The sequence below is a fragment of the Staurois parvus genome, unplaced genomic scaffold (genome assembly GCF_062004578.1).
Source record: "Staurois parvus isolate SC_StPar_1 unplaced genomic scaffold, SC_StPar_1.0 ptg002454l, whole genome shotgun sequence".
Lineage (NCBI taxonomy): Eukaryota > Metazoa > Chordata > Amphibia > Anura > Ranidae > Staurois > Staurois parvus.
Window position 1 is genome coordinate 110689 of NW_028320250.1, and position 18147 is coordinate 128835.

At 50.6% G+C, this 18147-nt stretch overlaps 1 protein-coding gene across 1 annotated transcript; it reads right to left on the minus strand.

Annotated features, from left to right (window-relative positions):
- Positions 1–353: 353 nt before the first annotated feature.
- On the minus strand, positions 354–17050 carry TDRKH (tudor and KH domain containing). Its single transcript, XM_089665987.1, has 12 exons — positions 16922–17050; positions 15646–15838; positions 10602–10741; positions 9902–10163; positions 9421–9584; positions 9174–9346; positions 4880–4944; positions 4649–4797; positions 4205–4309; positions 4046–4124; positions 1563–2057; positions 354–518 (listed from the first exon to the last, which is right to left on the minus strand). Exons 1-12 carry the CDS (start codon positions 17048–17050, stop codon positions 475–477), a joined length of 1998 nt encoding a protein of 665 aa, XP_089522113.1. The 3' UTR covers positions 354–474.
- Positions 17051–18147: the final 1097 nt, after the last annotated feature.

Sequence of the window (18147 nt, forward strand, 5' to 3'; positions counted from 1 at the left end):
AACCCATCCTACTCAACCAACTCATCATACCTAACCAACTCTTCCTACCCAACCAATCCATCCTACCCAACCAACCCATCCAACTCAACCTACCCAACCAACTCATCCTACCCAACCAATCCATCCTACCCAACCAACTCATCCTACCCAACCAACCCATCCTACCCAACCAACTCATCCTACCCAACCAACCCATCCTACTCAACCAACTCATCCTACCCAACCTGTATGGACTCCAACATCCTGGGGTACACCGTTCACCAACTGGGCCCTGGAAATCACCCTGGGCAACCAAGAAAACACAGCACTGGACACCTCAAACAGCCAATAAGGAGCGCACACAGCCGGCCATCTGATTTTAAATTAACAGCGTAATGTTTAATAACGGAAATATATAAATATGAATGTAAACATTGGGAACTGGAACGTGCAAGTGTGCAAGTATCGGCCTCCCCGTGGCATTTCGGCATCGTTCTACTCTACCACGATGACGTCATCTGCAGAGGAATTCAGGATGTCTGTTAAAAGTGAGAGAAAAACAGAATTATAAAATGAGCCTGGAAGCCTGCTGTGGCCATTATGAGGGGTTCCCACCATCCCTGTGCTGAGTTCCCGGGTCTGTACACCCGCTGTGTCCATTATGAGGGGTTCCCACCATCCCTGTGCTGAGTTCAAGTCTGTACACCCGCTGTGCCCATTGTGAGCAGTTCCCGCCATCCCTTTGCCAAATTCTTGGCTCTGTACTCCCGCTGTGCCCATTATGAGGGGTTCCCACCATCCCTGTGCCGAGTTCCCGGGTCTGTACACCCGCTGTGCCCATTATGAGGGGTTCCCGCCATCCCTGTGCAGAGTTCCCGGGTCTGTACACCCGCTGTGCCATTATGAGGGGTTCCCACCATCCTTGTGCTGAGTTCCCGGGTCTGTACACCCGCTGTGCCCATTATGAGGGGTTCCCACCATCCCTTTGCTGAGTTCCCGGGTCTGTACGCCCGCTGTGCCCATTATGAGGGGTTCCCACCATCCCTGTGCAGAGTTCCCGGGTCTGTACACCCGCTGTGCCCATTATGAGGATTTCCCACCATCCCTGTGCCGAGTTCCCAGGTCTGTACACCCGCCGTGCCCATTTAGAGGGGTTCCCACCATCCCTGTGAGGAATTCCCGGGTCTGTACACCCACTGTGCCCATTAGGATGGGTTCCCACCATCCCTGTAAGGAGTTCCGGGTCTGTACACCCACTGTGCCCATTATGAGGGGTTCCCACCATCCCTGTGCCGAGTTCCCGGGTCTGTACACCTGCTGTGCCCATTACGAGGGTTTCCCACCATCCCTGTGCTGAGTTTCTGGGTCTGTGCCCATTATGAGACAGCAGGCCTAATACATCATTTCTGGCTGGACGACCTTTTTGAATAAGAATTATGAAAGCAGAGGAGAAGAAAAGAGGTAGAGAACTCAGTCAGCAACTTCCATGTGTCCACCATAAACCGAAAAACGAGAGTGAGAAGGAAAGTTGAGAGGTCCAATCTCCAGATAACAGAGATAAGTGGTGACATCACACGGTGTACCGGAGTTGGCGGAGGCTGGCTTTGCCTCATCTTGGACCGTTCCGCTCTCCTCCTCGCTGTCGGAGCTGATGGTGATGACCTCCTTGGAGGAGGTAAAGATGGAGCTGCTGGTGGACACGTCATCTGTCATGTAGTAGAAGCAGCCCCGGGGGGAGTAGATGCTGCTGTCGTCCATGGATGACACGAGGCTGGCACCTTCAGAGGCCGTGCAGGTGGAGCAGTCGGTGGAGGTCGTGAGGGAGGAGAAGGAGGAATCCACCGAGGCCGATTGGCTGGAGGGGGCGGCCGATTGGCTGGAGGGGGCGGCTGATGAGGTGGAGTTGGAGGAAGCGGTGGCAGAGTGGTCACTGTTGCTCAGGCAGATTTTGGACATGTTCTGCTCCAAGCTGTCCGTCTTGGTGGATGTTTCCAGGTGAGGTGGTGGAGACAAGGTGCTGGCCAGCTTCAGCTCCGGGCTGCGATTCACATCCGCCCGTGTCACTTCGATGGAATCATCTGGCGGGTAGGTACGTCAGTTACATCCAGATTCTCCTCCCCCCACTGACCACCCATGTGAAGGGTTTTCTACTTCCAAAAGGTGACCAACCAAAACAGACACAACCTGGGATTTACATATCTCACCTCTTCTAGATCAGCCCTACACCCACCTTGGAAGGGTTAAAGCCCAACCTGGGAGGTGCCATGGCAGATCCTTCCTGCTGGCCTTCACCCCAACTTCTGGTCAGGGGATGTGCACTGTGAACGTGGTATGGTCTGATAGACTGGGACTGCATGTCCCATGATTCCTTGTGCATGGCACCCAAGCTGGCACATAATGGTAAGGTCTCCCACCACACTGCACATGCACACCCTAAGCAGGGCACAACCACAAAGATACCGCCCACACTTTTGCATGCGTGTCACTAGCATGCCACCCACGTGGGTATAATAAGAACCCAAGCCACGCTTACACATGCGCACCCCCAAGCAGGGACAATAAGGACCTCGGCTACACTGCACTTCCTAAGCACAGCTTGGCACTCACATCCCAAGCACCACACCCAACCAGGCACAATGATAGGGACAACAGACCCAATGCGTGCCCTAAGCATGGTACCCAAGCAGGCACAATGTGAAGAGCCCCAGCCCCAATGTGTGCCCTAAGCATGGTACCCAAGCAGGCACAATGTGAAGAGCCCCAATGTGTGCCCTAAGCATGGTACCCAAGCAGGCACAATGTGAAGAGCCCCAATGTGTGCCCTAAGCATGGTACCCAAGCAGGCACAATGCGAAGAGCCCCAGCCCCAATGTCTGCCCTAAGCATGGTACCCAAGCAGGCACAATGCGAACAGCCCCAGCCCCAATGTGTGCCCTAAGCATGGTACCCAAGCAGGCACAATGTGAAGAGCCCCAATGTGTGCCCTAAGCATGGTACCCAAGCAGGCACAATGCGAAGAGCCCCAATGTGTGCCCTAAGCATGGTACCCAAGCAGGCACAATGCGAAGAGCCCCAATGTGTGCCCTAAGCATGGTACCCAAGCAGGCACAATGCGAAGAGCCCCAATGTGTGCCCTAAGCATGGTACCCAAGCAGGCACAATGTGAAGAGCCCCAGCCCCAATGTGTGCCCTAAGCATGGTACCCGAGCAGGCACAATGTGAAGAGCCCCAATGTGTGCCCTAAGCATGGTACCCAAGCAGGCACAATGTGAAGAGCCCCAATGTGTGCCCTAAGCATGGTACCCAAGCAGGCACAATGTGAAGAGCCCCAATGTGTGCCCTAAGCATGGTACCCAAGCAGGCACAATGTGAAGAGCCCCAATGTGTGCTTAAAGCATGGTACCCAAGCAGGCACAATGTGGAGAGCACCAATGTGTGCTCTAGGCATGGTACCCAAGCAGGCACAATGTGAAGAGCCCCAGCCCCAATGTGTGCCCTAAGCATGGTACCCAAGCAGGCACAATGTGAAGAGCCCCAATGTGTGCCCTAAGCATGGTACCCAAGCAGGCACAATGTGAAGAGCCCCAGCCCCAATGTGTGCCCTAAGCATGGTACCCGAGCAGGTACAATGTGAAGGATCCCAGCCCCAATGTGTGCTTAAAGCATGGTACCCAAGCAGGCACAATGTGGAGAGCCCCAATGTGTGCTCTAGGCATGGTACCCAAGCAGGCACAATGTGAAGAGCCCAACCCCAATGTGTGCCCTAAGCATGGTACCTGAGTGGGCACATTGATAAGGACGATGGCCACAATGCGCATGAGTGACCTAAGCACAGTACCCGAGCATGGACATAACGAGACACCCAGTCGGAAGCAAGCACATCAGGGTGGCTCCAGTGTGAGCCTGCAAGGCAACGTAGCCACCATTGGAGGGTCTGAACACTTTAATCGCCACACTCGCCTTATTAGAGGCAGTATAGGTTGTCTTTTTTTTTGGGGGGGGGGGGGGGGTGCGATTCATGCACTCAGAGACGGTGACGATAACCCCGGTGCCGAATGCCGCTTACCAGACTCCAGCCGGTGCTCCTCCTGTAGCTTGACGAAACTGGTGGGTTCTGGCTTCTCAGACATGCTGGTGACTTCCGCCTGTTGGGGTGGACATTGATTGAGTCTCTGCAGGGGGACGCGGCCATTTGTGAGAATTCATGGATGAGAATGTTCCTTACCAAAAGTCGGGATACCAGCGACTCATCATCGTCAGACTTCACGGGACTTGTCCGGTGCTCTACTGCAAGTCCCAGACGAATGAGTTCCTGACCGATATCCAGCATCTGCAACAAGGAGAGTCAGGCCTGAGACCACATAGGGGGGGAGTGCTGGAGGACCCAATCTGATTGTCTCTGGCCCGCCCCCTTTCATTCTTTGGATTTCAGTTCTTCCAATCATGGAGGCTCGGCCTCGCATGTGGATGTTACCTATGCAAATACAGCCCGCCTAGGAACGCCCACTCTTAGACTGACACACACCCAGTCGAGGAATTCTGATATTAGGATAACTCCTCCCACTGCTTGAATCAGGACTGAGGGCTCTTGGGAGAATTGAATGGTTTGGAGGAGGGGAGCTACGTACCTCTAGATAGCCAAGATTAAACCAAGAGTGTCTCCACTCACCGGGTCCCTGGATGGGTCGAATAGCTGGATCTGAAAATGGGAGGCCCCCGGGGATGGGAAACTGGCTATCTTGGCCAACAGGGGTTTCCATTTAGCACAGTGCGCCAAGGTATCAAACCTGTCCATAGCCTCGTCTGTCCACTTCCCACCTGCCACAAGACACAGACATTGGAATGAGCCGACGATTCGATACGACAAGATTGCGGCTACAGATGACCGCTTGCGACTCACCGCTTGGAGCGACATATGCGAGGCCACATTCCACCGCCTGGAACGGCAAACTGAGAAAGTCGCTCCTGAAAGAAAAGACATACATCATTCAAAGGAGATAAATGGACTCATTCACATGGGCATGGGGGCCTGTAGTCCACTAATCATAATTGCAAGATCTGGCTCACGACATAGACCTGGCTTACAATCAGCATTCCAAAGGTGTTCCGTAGGGTTGAGGTCAAAGCTCAAGTTCCTCCACGCCAAACTGGTCAAACCATGCCTCTATGGAGCTGGCTCCACTCTTCCGGGAATGTTTCCCCAGTTTGTGCCCATTAGTGAGGGAAGCTACTGATTTTGAATGAGAAAACCTGGCTTGTGTGCCACACGTTGGGCACCAAAAAAGACATGGCTCACCATGGACATTTCAACTCATCCCAAAGGTGTTCAAGTTGGGTTGAGGTGAAAGCTCAAGTTCCTCCACACCAAAATGGTCGAACCATGTCTCTATGGAGCTGGCTCCTCTCTTCTGGGAATGTTTCCCCCAGTTTGTGCCCATTAGTGAGGGAAGGTACCGATTTTGGATGAGAAGACCTGGGCTTGTGTGCCACACGTTGGACACCAAAAAAAAGCCTGGATCACCATCAATGTTCCAATTCAACCCAAATGTGTTCAGTAGGGTTGAGGTTGAATTGGAACTTCAGTTGGGCACCAAAAAAAAGATATGGCACACAACATGTGGCAAACAAGCCAGGTCTTCTCATCCAGCATAGATATCTGCCTCTACTTAGGAACACAATTGATCAAACTGATCAAACCATGTCTTTATTGAGCTGGCTCCACTCTTCTAGGAATGTTTCCTAAAATTTGTACTCAGTGTGGGCAGGTACAGATGTTGAATGAGAAGACCTGGCTTGTGTGCCACACATTGGGCAACAAAAAAGACCTGGCTCACCATGGACATTTCAACTCATCCCAAAGGTGTTGGAGTAGGGTTGAGGTGAAAGCTCAAGTTCCTCCAGGCCAAACTGATCAAACCATGTCTCCATGGAGCTGGCTCCACTCTTCCGGGAATGGTTCCCCCAGTTTGTGCCCATTATTGAGGGACAGTACCGATTTTGGATAAGACCTGGGCTTGTGTGCCACACGTTGGACACCAAAAAAAGCCTGGATCACCATCAATGTTCCAATTCAACCCAAATGTGTTCAGTAGGGTTGAGGTCTGTGGAGGACACCTGAGTTCCTCCACACCAAACTGGTCAAAACATGTCTTTATAGAGGCCGTAGATACTTGCCTTTGACTGGTATCTTGTTGGTGTTATATAACTGTTTTTGTATTTTATGTGCCTTTAATGGCCCTTATGTGGGCGTGTCTTTTGCTCTAGTTTTCCTTTGTTAAATTGTTTAAAAAAAAGTTAATAAAACATGTCTTTATAGAGCGAAGGCCACTCTTCTGGGAATGCTTCCCACAATTTTTGCCTATTAGTGAGGGCAGGTACTGATGTTGAGCTATACGAGATAATAATATGTGTATATACCTGAAAATCAAAAAACAATCTCTCTCTCTTGCTCCTCCGGTAGGGCGTCATATGACGTCCTTCCCGGATCACACTTTACGCGTGCCCGCCTTTAGGATGAATTGGAACTCCAGTTGTGTGCCATATCTTGTTTTTGGTGCCAAACTGGAGTTCCAATTCATCCTAAAGCTGTTCAGTAGGGTTGAGGTCAGGACTCAGGAGTTCCTCCACATCAAACTGGTTAAACTAGGAATACTTCTCACAAATTGTGCTCCTAAGTAGAGGCAGATATCTATGCTGGATGAGAAGACCTGGCTTGTTTGCCACAAATTGTGCTCCTAAGTAAGATATCTATGCTGGATGAGAAGACCTGACTTGTTTGCCACATGTTGTGTGCCATATCTTTTTTCAGTTCCCAACAAGCCAGGTCTTCTCATCCAGCATAGATATCTTACTTAGGAGCACAATTTGTGGGAAGTATTCCTAGTTTAACCAGTTTGATGTGGAAGAACTCGGAGACCTGACCTCAACACTACTGAACACCTTTAGGATGAATTGGAACTCCAGTTGTGTGCCATATCTTTGTTTGGTGCCCAACTGGAGTTCCAATTCATCCTAAAAGGTGTTCAGTAGGGTTGAGGTCAGGACTCAGGAGTTCCTCCACATCAAACTGGTTAAACTAGGAATACTTCTCACAAATTGTGCTCCTAAGTAAGATATCTATGCTGGATGAGAAGACCTGGCTTGTTGGGAACCGAAAAAAGATATGGCACACAACATGTGGCAAACAAGCCAGGTCTTCTCATCCAGCATGGATATCTTACTTAGGAGCACAATTTGTGGGGAGTATTCCTAGTTTAACCAGTTTAATGTGGAGGAACTCCTGAGTCCTGACCTCAACCCTACTGAACACCTTTAGGATGAATTGGAACTCCAGTTGGGCACCAAAAAAAGATCTGGCACACAACTGGAGTTCCAATTCATCCTAAAGGCGGGCACGCGCTAAGCGTGATCCAGGAAAGACGTCATATGACGCCCTACCGGAGGAGCAAGAGAGAGATTTGTTTTTGGATTTTCAGGTATATACACATATTATTATCTCACATAGTACAACATCAGTACCTGCCCTCACTAATGGGCAAACGTTGTGGGAAGCATTCCCAGAAGAGTGGTCTTCGCTCTATAAAGACATGTTTTATTAACTTTTTTTTAAACAATTTAACAAAGGAAAACTAGAGCAAAAGACACGCCCACACAGGGGCCATTAAAGGCACATAAAATACAAAAACAGTTATATAACACCAACAAGATACCAGTCAAAGGCAAGTATCTACGGCCTCTATAAAGACATGTTTTGACCAGTTTGGTGTGGAGGAACTCAGGTGTCCACCACAGACGTGAACCCTACTGAACACGTTTGGGTTGAATTGAAACATTGATGGTGATCCAGGCTTTTATTGGTGTCCAACGTGTGGCACACAAGCCCAGGTCTTCTCATTCAACATCTGTACCTGCCCACACTGAGTAGAACTTTTAGGAAACATTCCTAGAAGAGTGGAGCCAGCTCAATAAAGACATGTTTTGATCAGTTTGATCAATTGTGCTCCTAAGTAGAGGCAGATATCCATGCTGGATGAGAAGACCTGGCTTGTTTGCCGCATGTTGTGTGCCATATCTTTTTATTGGTGCCCAACTGGAGTTCCAATTCATCTTAAAGGTGTTCAGTAGTGTTGAGGTCAGGACTCAGGAGTTCCTCCACATCAAACTGGTTAAACTAGGAATACTTCCCACAAATTGTGCTCCTAAGTAAAGGCAGATATCCATGCTGGATGAGAAGACCTGGCTTGTTTGCCGCATGTTGTGTGCCATATCTTTTTACGGTGCCCAACAAACCAGGTCTTCTCATCCAGCATAGATATCTTACTTAGGAGCACAATTTGTGGGAAGTATTCCTAGTTTAACCAGTTTGATGTGAAGGAACTCGGAGTCCTGACCTCAACCCTACTGAACACCTTTAGGATGAATTGGAACTCCAGTTGGGCACCAACCAAAGATATGGCACACAACTGGAGTTCCAATTCATCCTAAAGCTGTTCAGTAGGGTTGAGGTCAGGACTCAGGAGTTCCTCCACATCAAACTGGTTAAACTAGGAATACTTCCCACAAATTGTGCTCCCAAGTAGAGGCAGATATCTATGCTGGATGAGAAGACCTGGCTTGTTTGCCACATGTTGAGCACCAAAAAAATGACCTGGCTCACAATCACCATTCCAATTCATCCCAAATGTATTCAGTAGGGTTGCAGTCAGGGCTCTGTAGAGGACACTTGAGTTCCTCCACACCAAAACTGGACAAACCATGTCTTTACAGGGCTGGCTTGTACACGGGGGGGGGGCACAGTCATGGTGGAACAGAAAAGGGTCTTCACCAAACTGTTACCACAAGGTTGGAAGAGCCCAATTGTCTCCAATGTCTTTGTATGATGGAGTATTACCAGGACCCTTCACTGGAGACACCTGAACTCCATCACTGGAGGGGAGCCCGCATACCCTTGGCTATATCATGAAAACACGTGACTTTAATCTAGCATTACCTCAGTATTAGTCACTAGTTGGCCCACAACTAGAATATGGTGGGAAGTTGGGGTTTGAACACTATACGTGGCAAGAAGAGAAGCATTTTAGAGATCTTAGATTCGGCAAATGAAATCATAAAAGGAATAAAGAGCTCACTTGCTGGCGTATTGGCCGGGGATGAATACATGACATGCGGCTAGGCAACAACCCACCTGCACTCACCTGAGTGGGAAGAGGTGCTCTTTTGGGCACGCCCAGTTGTCACCATAATCCACGTAGTACAAATCAACCACGTTGTTCTCCAGGAATCCCAGGACCTCCGCCCTGTACCAGAAATTGTCTTCACGGAACGGAGCTGCCACGATATCCCCCATCTGGATCTCCGGCATCTTTCCCTGGGAAAAGCAGCCACAATGACACCACGCCCGCCTTATGGTCAAAGCTCACCTGTCCAAGTGAAGGCGCTCACCCGCTTCTGTCTCAAGCAAAAGTCGCTCATCTCCGTGGTCAGCTTGTCGAGCTGCGAGGCCCGGGAGCCGAGGATCTGGATCCAGAAATGTTCCGGGTTCTCCGAGGCGGACACGCAGACATCGACGTACTCGCCGGCACGGAAGTTGAAGTCCGGGCTGGGAACTGGAAGGGGACATTCAGACATATCAAGATCGAATACAGGTCGAATACATACTATTCGTGCTCCCCTCTGATTCTGGTTTGATTTCATCACCAAGACCTTTACTCATCTTTGGGTCTGCCATCCCCAGAGCCAAGCCCTGCCCCCACCGCATCCAATGATGGGATATAAAATGGCGGATATAAAGATGAGAGATGGGTGGCGCCCAGTCCTAGAGGCAGGCAGCTTTGGAAATCAGGTCCTTGGGTAAAGTGAAGTCAGAGAGGTGCACCCCCTCCCCCACCCCATGACACAACACATCATACAGAGTGCCCCCTACCCTCAAACTTGCAGATGTTGTATGTGCAGTCAGCGATATTTTGGGGCTCGTTGTCCTCGGCCAGCCTTTCCTCCGGAGACTCGGCCGTGTGGAAACTGTCTGGGGAGCGGTCCGTGTTCGGGGTGACGCACTCCTCGGCGGGGGGCTGCTTGTCTTTCTTCTTTACGGCGATTATACTCTTCCTGTGCGACCGGAAGTTGGAGGAAACGGCAGCATTTTTCAAGATGGAGGCTTCTTCTTCCACCACTTTCTGGATTAGGGTCTGTCCGCGAGGATGGAAAAAAGATTGCGTTGGGTACGAAGAAGTACAGAGATACCTCCCTCTGTTCACACCTCCCGCCCTGATCAGCGTGCCAATGAAAATGTTCAAAAGACATCACTACTGGGTCTTTCTGCTGGTCTTTGCTCCATAGTAAGAGCCAATTTTGTGGGGGTGGGGAGGCTCTTGTAAAAAGGCACAGCACCCTGCCTGGATCATTACATGAAAACACACGCATGGCATCCCTTTGGACATGCATGTCCCTTCCCTGCTGGCCACTGCAAACTTCAGCTGTGCAATCTGTTGATCAGTCGCTTGATTACACTCCAGTTGAGTGATCAGCAGATTGCACAGCTAAGGTCTGCAGTGACCAGCAGGAAGGAGCATGCAGGTAAAAAGGGACGTGGCCTATGGAGATCAGCATTAAGTCAGCTTATGCACCTTGGCGGCCTCCACTTGCTTCAGCGACCCGGTAACGGTGATGCACCTTGCCAGGTCCAAGTTGCTGTCTGGCTGGCACTCGCACTCGATTTTGGCTCCGGATGTTTTACTTATGTCCCGAATCTTCTGTCCTCCTTTTCCTAAAACCAATGGGACGGAAATGGGTCACGGCCTCATATGAACACCACGGCCTCAACGTGTGACTACAGGAATCTGAGAAGACCTAAGAGGGCAGATCTGTATCTCTATGTATGAGCGTTCGATATCCCTGTACAATCTTTATTCGTCAGTGTCACTATTACAGAGCGACCTAGTGACCCCATCAACCCTCTTTTATGGCTCTGATACTTTCCAAGTAATGACTACACAAGGCAAAGTTCCACACGGAGGAACCTCCCCTCATCTCCCAACAGGAACTCCCAGAAATTCTCAATAGATTCCTCTATATAGATCTATCACTAGAGGGGTCCCCGGCAGGAGGTCCTGATTCCTCTATATAGACCTAGAGGGGTCACCAGCAGGAGGTCCTGATTCCTCTATATAGACCTAGAGGGGTCACCGGCAGGAGGAAGGAGGTCCTGATTCCTCTATATAGAACCTATCATTAGAGGGGTCACCGGCAGGAGGAAGGAGGTCCTGATTCCTCTATATAGATCCTATCATTAGAGGGGTCACCGGCAGGAGGAAGGAGGTCCTGATTCCTCTATATAGACTTAGAGGGGTCACCGGCAGGAGGAAGGAGGTCCTGATTCCTCTTGATATACCTAGAGGGGTCACCAGCTGGAGGAAGGAGGTCCCAATTCCTCTATATATCACTAGAGGGGTCACCAGCAGGAGGAAGGAGGTCCTGATTCCTCCTTATATCACTAGAGGGGTCACCAGGAGGTCCTGATTCCTCTATATAGACCTAGAGGGGTCTATATAGGAAGGAGGTCCTGATTTCTCTACATAGATCCTATCACTAGAGGGGTCACCGGCAGGAGGAAGGAGGTCCTGATTCCTCAATATAGATCTAGAGAGGTCACCAGCAGGAGGAAGGAGGTCCCGATTCCTCAATATAGACCTAGAGGGGTCCCCGGCAGGAGGTCCTGATTCCTCTATATAGATCTTTATATCACTAGAGGGGTCACCGGCGGGAGGAAGGAGGTCCTGATCCCTCTATATAGATCTTTATATCACTAGAGGGGTCACCGGCAGGAGGAAGGAGGTCCTGATTCCTCTATATAGACCTAGAGGGGTCCCCGGTAGGAGGTCCTGATTCCTCTATATAGATCTAGAGGGGTCACCAGCAGGAGGAAGGAGGTCCTGATTCCTCTATATAGATCTTTATATCACTAGAGGGGTCACCGGCAGGAGGTCCTGATTCCTCTATATAGATCTAGAGGGGTCACCAGCAGGAGGAAGGAGGTCCCGATTCCTCTATATAGACCTAGAGAGGTCACTGGCAGGAGGAAGGAGGTCCTGATTCCTCTATATAGATCCTATCACTAGAGGGGTCACCAGCGGGAGGAAGGAGGTCCTGAATCCTCTATATAGACCTAGAGGGGTCACCGGCAGGAGGAAGGAGGTCCTGATTCCTCCTTATATCACTAGAGGGGTCACCAGGAGGTCCTGATTCCTCTATATAGACCTAGAGGGGTCTATATAGGAAGGAGGTCCTGATTTCTCTACATAGATCCTATCACTAGAGGGGTCACTGGCAGGAGGAAGGAGGTCCTGATTCCTCAATATAGATCTAGAGAGGTCACCAGCAGGAGGAAGGAGGTCCCGATTCCTCAATATAGACCTAGAGGGGTCCCCGGCAGGAGGTCCTGATTCCTCTATATAGATCTAGAGGGGTCACCAGCAGGAGGTCCTGATTCCTCTATATAGACCTAGAGGGGTCTCCAGCAGGAGGAAGGAGGTCCTGATTCCTCTATATAGATCTTTATATCACTAGAGGGGTCACCGGCAGGAGGAAGGAGGTCCTGATTCCTCTATATAGATCCTATCACTAGAGGGGTCACCGGCAGGAGGAAGGAGGTCCTGATTCCTCTATATAGATCCTATCACTAGAGGGGTCACCGGCAGGAGGAAGGAGGTCCCGATTCCTCTATATAGATCTTTATATCACTAGAGGGGTCACTGGCAGGAGGAAGGAGGTCCCGATTCCTCTATATAGACCTAGAGGGGTCACTGGAAGGAGGTCCTGATTCCTCTATATTGATCTTTATATCACTAGGGGGTCACCAGCAGGAGGAAGGAGGTCCTGATTCCTCTACATAGACCTAGAGGGGTCACCGGCAGGAGAAAGGAGGTCCTGATTCCTCTTTATATCACTAGAGGGGTCACCGGCAGGAGGAAGGAGGTCCCGATTCCTCTACATAGACCTAGAGGGGTCACCGGCAGGAGGTCTTGATTCCTCTATATAGATCCTATCATTAGAGGGGTCACCGGCAGGAGGAAGGAGGTCCTGATTCCTCTATATAGATCTTATCATTAGAGGGGTCACCGGCAGGAGGAAGGAGGTCCTGATTCCTCTATATAGACTTAGAGGGGTCACCGGCAGGAGGAAGGAGGTCCTGATTCCTCTTGATATACCTAGAGGGGTCACCAGCTGGAGGAAGGAGGTCCCAATTCCTCTATATATCACTAGAGGGGTCACCAGCAGGAGGAAGGAGGTCCTGATTCCTCCTTATATCACTAGAGGGGTCACCAGGAGGTCCTGATTCCTCTATATAGACCTAGAGGGGTCTATATAGGAAGGAGGTCCTGATTTCTCTACATAGATCCTATCACTAGAGGGGTCACCGGCAGGAGGAAGGAGGTCCTGATTCCTCAATATAGATCTAGAGAGGTCACCAGCAGGAGGAAGGAGGTCCCGATTCCTCAATATAGACCTAGAGGGGTCCCCGGCAGGAGGTCCTGATTCCTCTATATAGATCTTTATATCACTAGAGGGGTCACCGGCGGGAGGAAGGAGGTCCTGATCCCTCTATATAGATCTTTATATCACTAGAGGGGTCACCGGCAGGAGGAAGGAGGTCCTGATTCCTCTATATAGACCTAGAGGGGTCCCCGGTAGGAGGTCCTGATTCCTCTATATAGATCTAGAGGGGTCACCAGCAGGAGGAAGGAGGTCCTGATTCCTCTATATAGATCTTTATATCACTAGAGGGGTCACCGGCAGGAGGTCCTGATTCCTCTATATAGATCTAGAGGGGTCACCAGCAGGAGGAAGGAGGTCCCGATTCCTCTATATAGACCTAGAGAGGTCACTGGCAGGAGGAAGGAGGTCCTGATTCCTCTATATAGATCCTATCACTAGAGGGGTCACCAGCGGGAGGAAGGAGGTCCTGAATCCTCTATATAGACCTAGAGGGGTCACCGGCAGGAGGAAGGAGGTCCTGATTCCTCCTTATATCACTAGAGGGGTCACCAGGAGGTCCTGATTCCTCTATATAGACCTAGAGGGGTCTATATAGGAAGGAGGTCCTGATTTCTCTACATAGATCCTATCACTAGAGGGGTCACTGGCAGGAGGAAGGAGGTCCTGATTCCTCAATATAGATCTAGAGAGGTCACCAGCAGGAGGAAGGAGGTCCCGATTCCTCAATATAGACCTAGAGGGGTCCCCGGCAGGAGGTCCTGATTCCTCTATATAGATCTAGAGGGGTCACCAGCAGGAGGTCCTGATTCCTCTATATAGACCTAGAGGGGTCTCCAGCAGGAGGAAGGAGGTCCTGATTCCTCTATATAGATCTTTATATCACTAGAGGGGTCACCGGCAGGAGGAAGGAGGTCCTGATTCCTCTATATAGATCCTATCACTAGAGGGGTCACCGGCAGGAGGAAGGAGGTCCTGATTCCTCTATATAGACCTAGAGGGGTCCCCGGTAGGAGGTCCTGATTCCTCTATATAGATCTAGAGGGGTCACCAGCAGGAGGAAGGAGGTCCTGATTCCTCTATATAGATCTTTATATCACTAGAGGGGTCACCGGCAGGAGGTCCTGATTCCTCTATATAGATCTAGAGGGGTCACCAGCAGGAGGAAGGAGGTCCTGATTCCTCTATATAGACCTAGAGGGGTCACTGGCAGGAGGAAGGAGGTCCTGATTCCTCTATATAGACCTAGAGGGGTCACCGGCAGGAGGAAGGAGGTCCTGATTCCTCTATATAGATTCTATCACTAGAGGGGTCACCAGTGGGAGGAAGGAGGTCCTGATTCCTCTATATAGACCTAGAGGGGTCACCAGCAGGAGGAAGGAGGTCCTGATTCCTCTATATAGATCCTATCACTAGAGGGGTCACTGGCAGGAGGAAGGAGGTCCTGATTCCTCTATATAGATCCTATCACTAGAGGGGTCACCGGCAGGAGGAAGGAGGTCCCGATTCCTCTATATAGATCTTTATATCACTAGAGGGGTCACTGGCAGGAGGAAGGAGGTCCCGATTCCTCTATATAGACCTAGAGGGGTCACTGGAAGGAGGTCCTGATTCCTCTATATTGATCTTTATATCACTAGGGGGTCACCAGCAGGAGGAAGGAGGTCCTGATTCCTCTACATAGACCTAGAGGGGTCACCGGCAGGAGAAAGGAGGTCCTGATTCCTCTTTATATCACTAGAGGGGTCACCGGCAGGAGGAAGGAGGTCCCGATTCCTCTACATAGACCTAGAGGGGTCACCGGCAGGAGGTCTTGATTCCTCTATATAGATCCTATCACTAGAGGGGTCACCGGCAGGAGGAAGGAGGTCCTGATTCCTCTTTATATCACTAGAGGGGTCACCGGCAGGAGGAAGGAGGTCTTGATTCCTCTATATAGATCCTATCACTAGAGGGGTCACCGGCAGGAGGAAGGAGGTCTTGATTCCTCTATATAGATCCTATCACTAGAGGGGTCACCGGCAGGAGGAAGGAGGTCTTGATTCCTCTATATAGATCCTATCACTAGAGGGGTCACCGGCAGGAGGAGGAAGGACCCAATCAATGATATGTAAGTCAGCAGCACTATGATAGCCCCTCCACCACGGGTACTTCCCATCGGAGCTCCCGGAATCCTACCTATTATCCGGCACACAGATCTGGCCGGTAGGTGCAGCTCCACCTCTATGGTGGCATCATCCTGAAAGATTTCCGACAGCTGCTCCTGGGCCTGGCGCACGTGGGCGGGGCTCCCTGTGATCGTCAGCTCCTGGCGACCATCAGAGTCCATGACTTGGCTCAACTTGATACGAGTGGAAGTCCGTTTTGAGAACTGCGGGGAAGAGAGAAAGCTGTAGAGGAACCGGCACCATTCAGGGAAAAAACAAAAAAAACAGCCCCTTCAGGTCAGATCTAATCACTGCAAGCGCTATCACACATTACAGCCAATTCTCACCTGCTCCTATCCAGTAGGTACTGAGGGGCCATCACACTGCACCTCCCTAAACCCTATAGAACGAGACGGTCTGCTTCTCCTAGTATCATATGATCATTCCAATTTGGCAATAAGCTATACTGCACCACTGAGGACGTGCGCTACCCTGTTCAAGAACGTCTGTAGAGCGTTATGTGGAAGAACGCATGTCGCCCATACTTTTAGATATACATGTCCCAAGGAACTGATTTGCAGATTGCACAGCTAAAATCTGCAGCACCCAGTGGCCAGCAGAGAGGAGCATGCATGTCTAAAGGGATGCCAGAAATGTGTTCTTACATACAACACTCTTAAAAAGATAATCCAATATAAAAGGTGCAGTGGCCTACCTCCAACAGCTTTCTCTGCCATAGCTCATTTTTTGCGGTTTGTCATGCGTGGGTGTGATCTTTAAAGCTGGTATCAGTCGCTGTACTGCTCTTACCACGTATCAGATAAAAGAACACATCCCTTGCATCCCTTTAGATATGTATGCTCCTTCCTGCTGGCCACTGGGTGCTGCAGACCTGGGCTGTGCACTCTGTCACTGAGTAATCAAGCAATTGATTGGCACAACACAGAATGACCAGTAGGGAGGAGCATGCACATCTAAAGGGATGCTGGGATTGTGTTCTTTTCTATGACGATAGAGGCTGTGTGCGTTGACAAAAAGATCAGCAGACATCACTCAGCCTCAAAAAAGGTATGGCTTGAAAACAAAATTATTTAAAGAAAAAATGTTATTTGTACATTGAACGGGAGGGAGGGGCCTATATTACACCTCCGCTTTAAAAAGGACATAAAAAAAAAAAAAAAAGCACATAAAAGAATTCGCTGTCAGCAGGAGAAGCTCTCAGATCACACACAAAACTTTCAGGCTACCGTTTTTGGAATTTTAGTGTCCCCCCCACTGGATGGGGGAGGAGGTGGAAGAGACCTCACCTGAATGATGACATCATCCCCTCCTGCCGAGAGCTGCTTTACAGCGTGTTGTGAAATCTTCATTCGAAGCTCATAGCCGTCCTCTGTGCTGTCCGGAGACGCCAGAGCTGTGGGAGGAGACAAGGACATGCAGGCTCAGTAGGGTGGTGGCCCCTCCCCCTATACATAGTGACCACTACCTACCACCATTGCCCCCCCCCCCTTCCATTCCTCCTATGGATAGTGCCCACTTCCTACCCTCACCCATTACTCCCTTCCCATCCCTCCCATACATAGTGCCCACTTCCTACCCCTCCCCCATTACTCCCTTCCCATCCCTCCCATACATAGTGCCCACTTCCTACCCTCCCCCATTACTACTCCCTTCCCATCCCTCCTATACGTAGTGCCCACTTCCTACCCTCCCCCATTACTCCCTTCCCATCCCTCCTATACATAGTGCCCACTTCCTACCCTCCCCCATTACTCCCTTCCCATCCCTCCCATACATAGTGCCCACTTCCTACCCTCCCCCATTACTCCCTTCCCATCCCTCCCATACATAGTGCCCACTTCCTACCCTCCCCCATTACTCCCTTCCCATCCCTCCCATACATAGTGCCCACTTCCTACCCCCCCCCATTACTACTCCCTTCCCATCCCTTCTATACATAGTGCCCACTTCCTGCCCCCCCCATCCCTCCTATACATAGTGCCCACTTCCTACCCCCCCCATTACTCCCTTCCCATCCCTCCTATACATAGTGCCCACTTCCTACCCTCCCCCATTACTCCCTTCCCATCCCTCCCATACATAGTGCCCACTTCCTACCCTCCCCCATTACTCCCTTCCCATCCCTCCTATACATAGTGCCCACTTCCTACCCTCCCCCATTACTCCCTTCCCATCCCTCCTATACATAGTGCCCACTTCCTACCCTCCCCCATTACTCCCTTCCCATCCCTCCTATACATAGTGCCCACTTCCTACCCCCCCCCCATTACTACTCCCTTCCCATCCCTCCTATACATAGTGCCCACTTCCTACCCCCCCCCCCCCATTACTACTCCCTTCCCATCCCTTCTATACATAGTGCCCACTTCCTGCCCCCCCCATCCCTCCTATACATAGTGCCCACTTCCTACCCCCCCATTACTTCCCTTCCCATCCCTCCTATACATAGTGCCCACTTCCTACCCTCCCCCATTACTCCCTTCCCATCCCTCCTATACATAGTGCCCACTTC

What these genes read in the sequence shown, in the direction of transcription:
- TDRKH (XM_089665987.1), bottom strand. Translation starts at nt 17,050, where the DNA reads ATGTCCTTGTCTCCTCCCACAGCTCTGGCGTCTCCGGACAGCACAGAG. An exon ending in TCGACCCATCCAGGGACCCG is followed by an intron (nt 4,310 to 4,648) that starts GTGAGTGGAGAC and finishes TCCTTGTTGCAG; the next exon opens with ATGCTGGATATCGGTCAGGA. An exon ending in CGCTGGTATCCCGACTTTTG is followed by an intron (nt 4,125 to 4,204) that starts GTAAGGAACATT and finishes CCACCCCAACAG; the next exon opens with GCGGAAGTCACCAGCATGTC.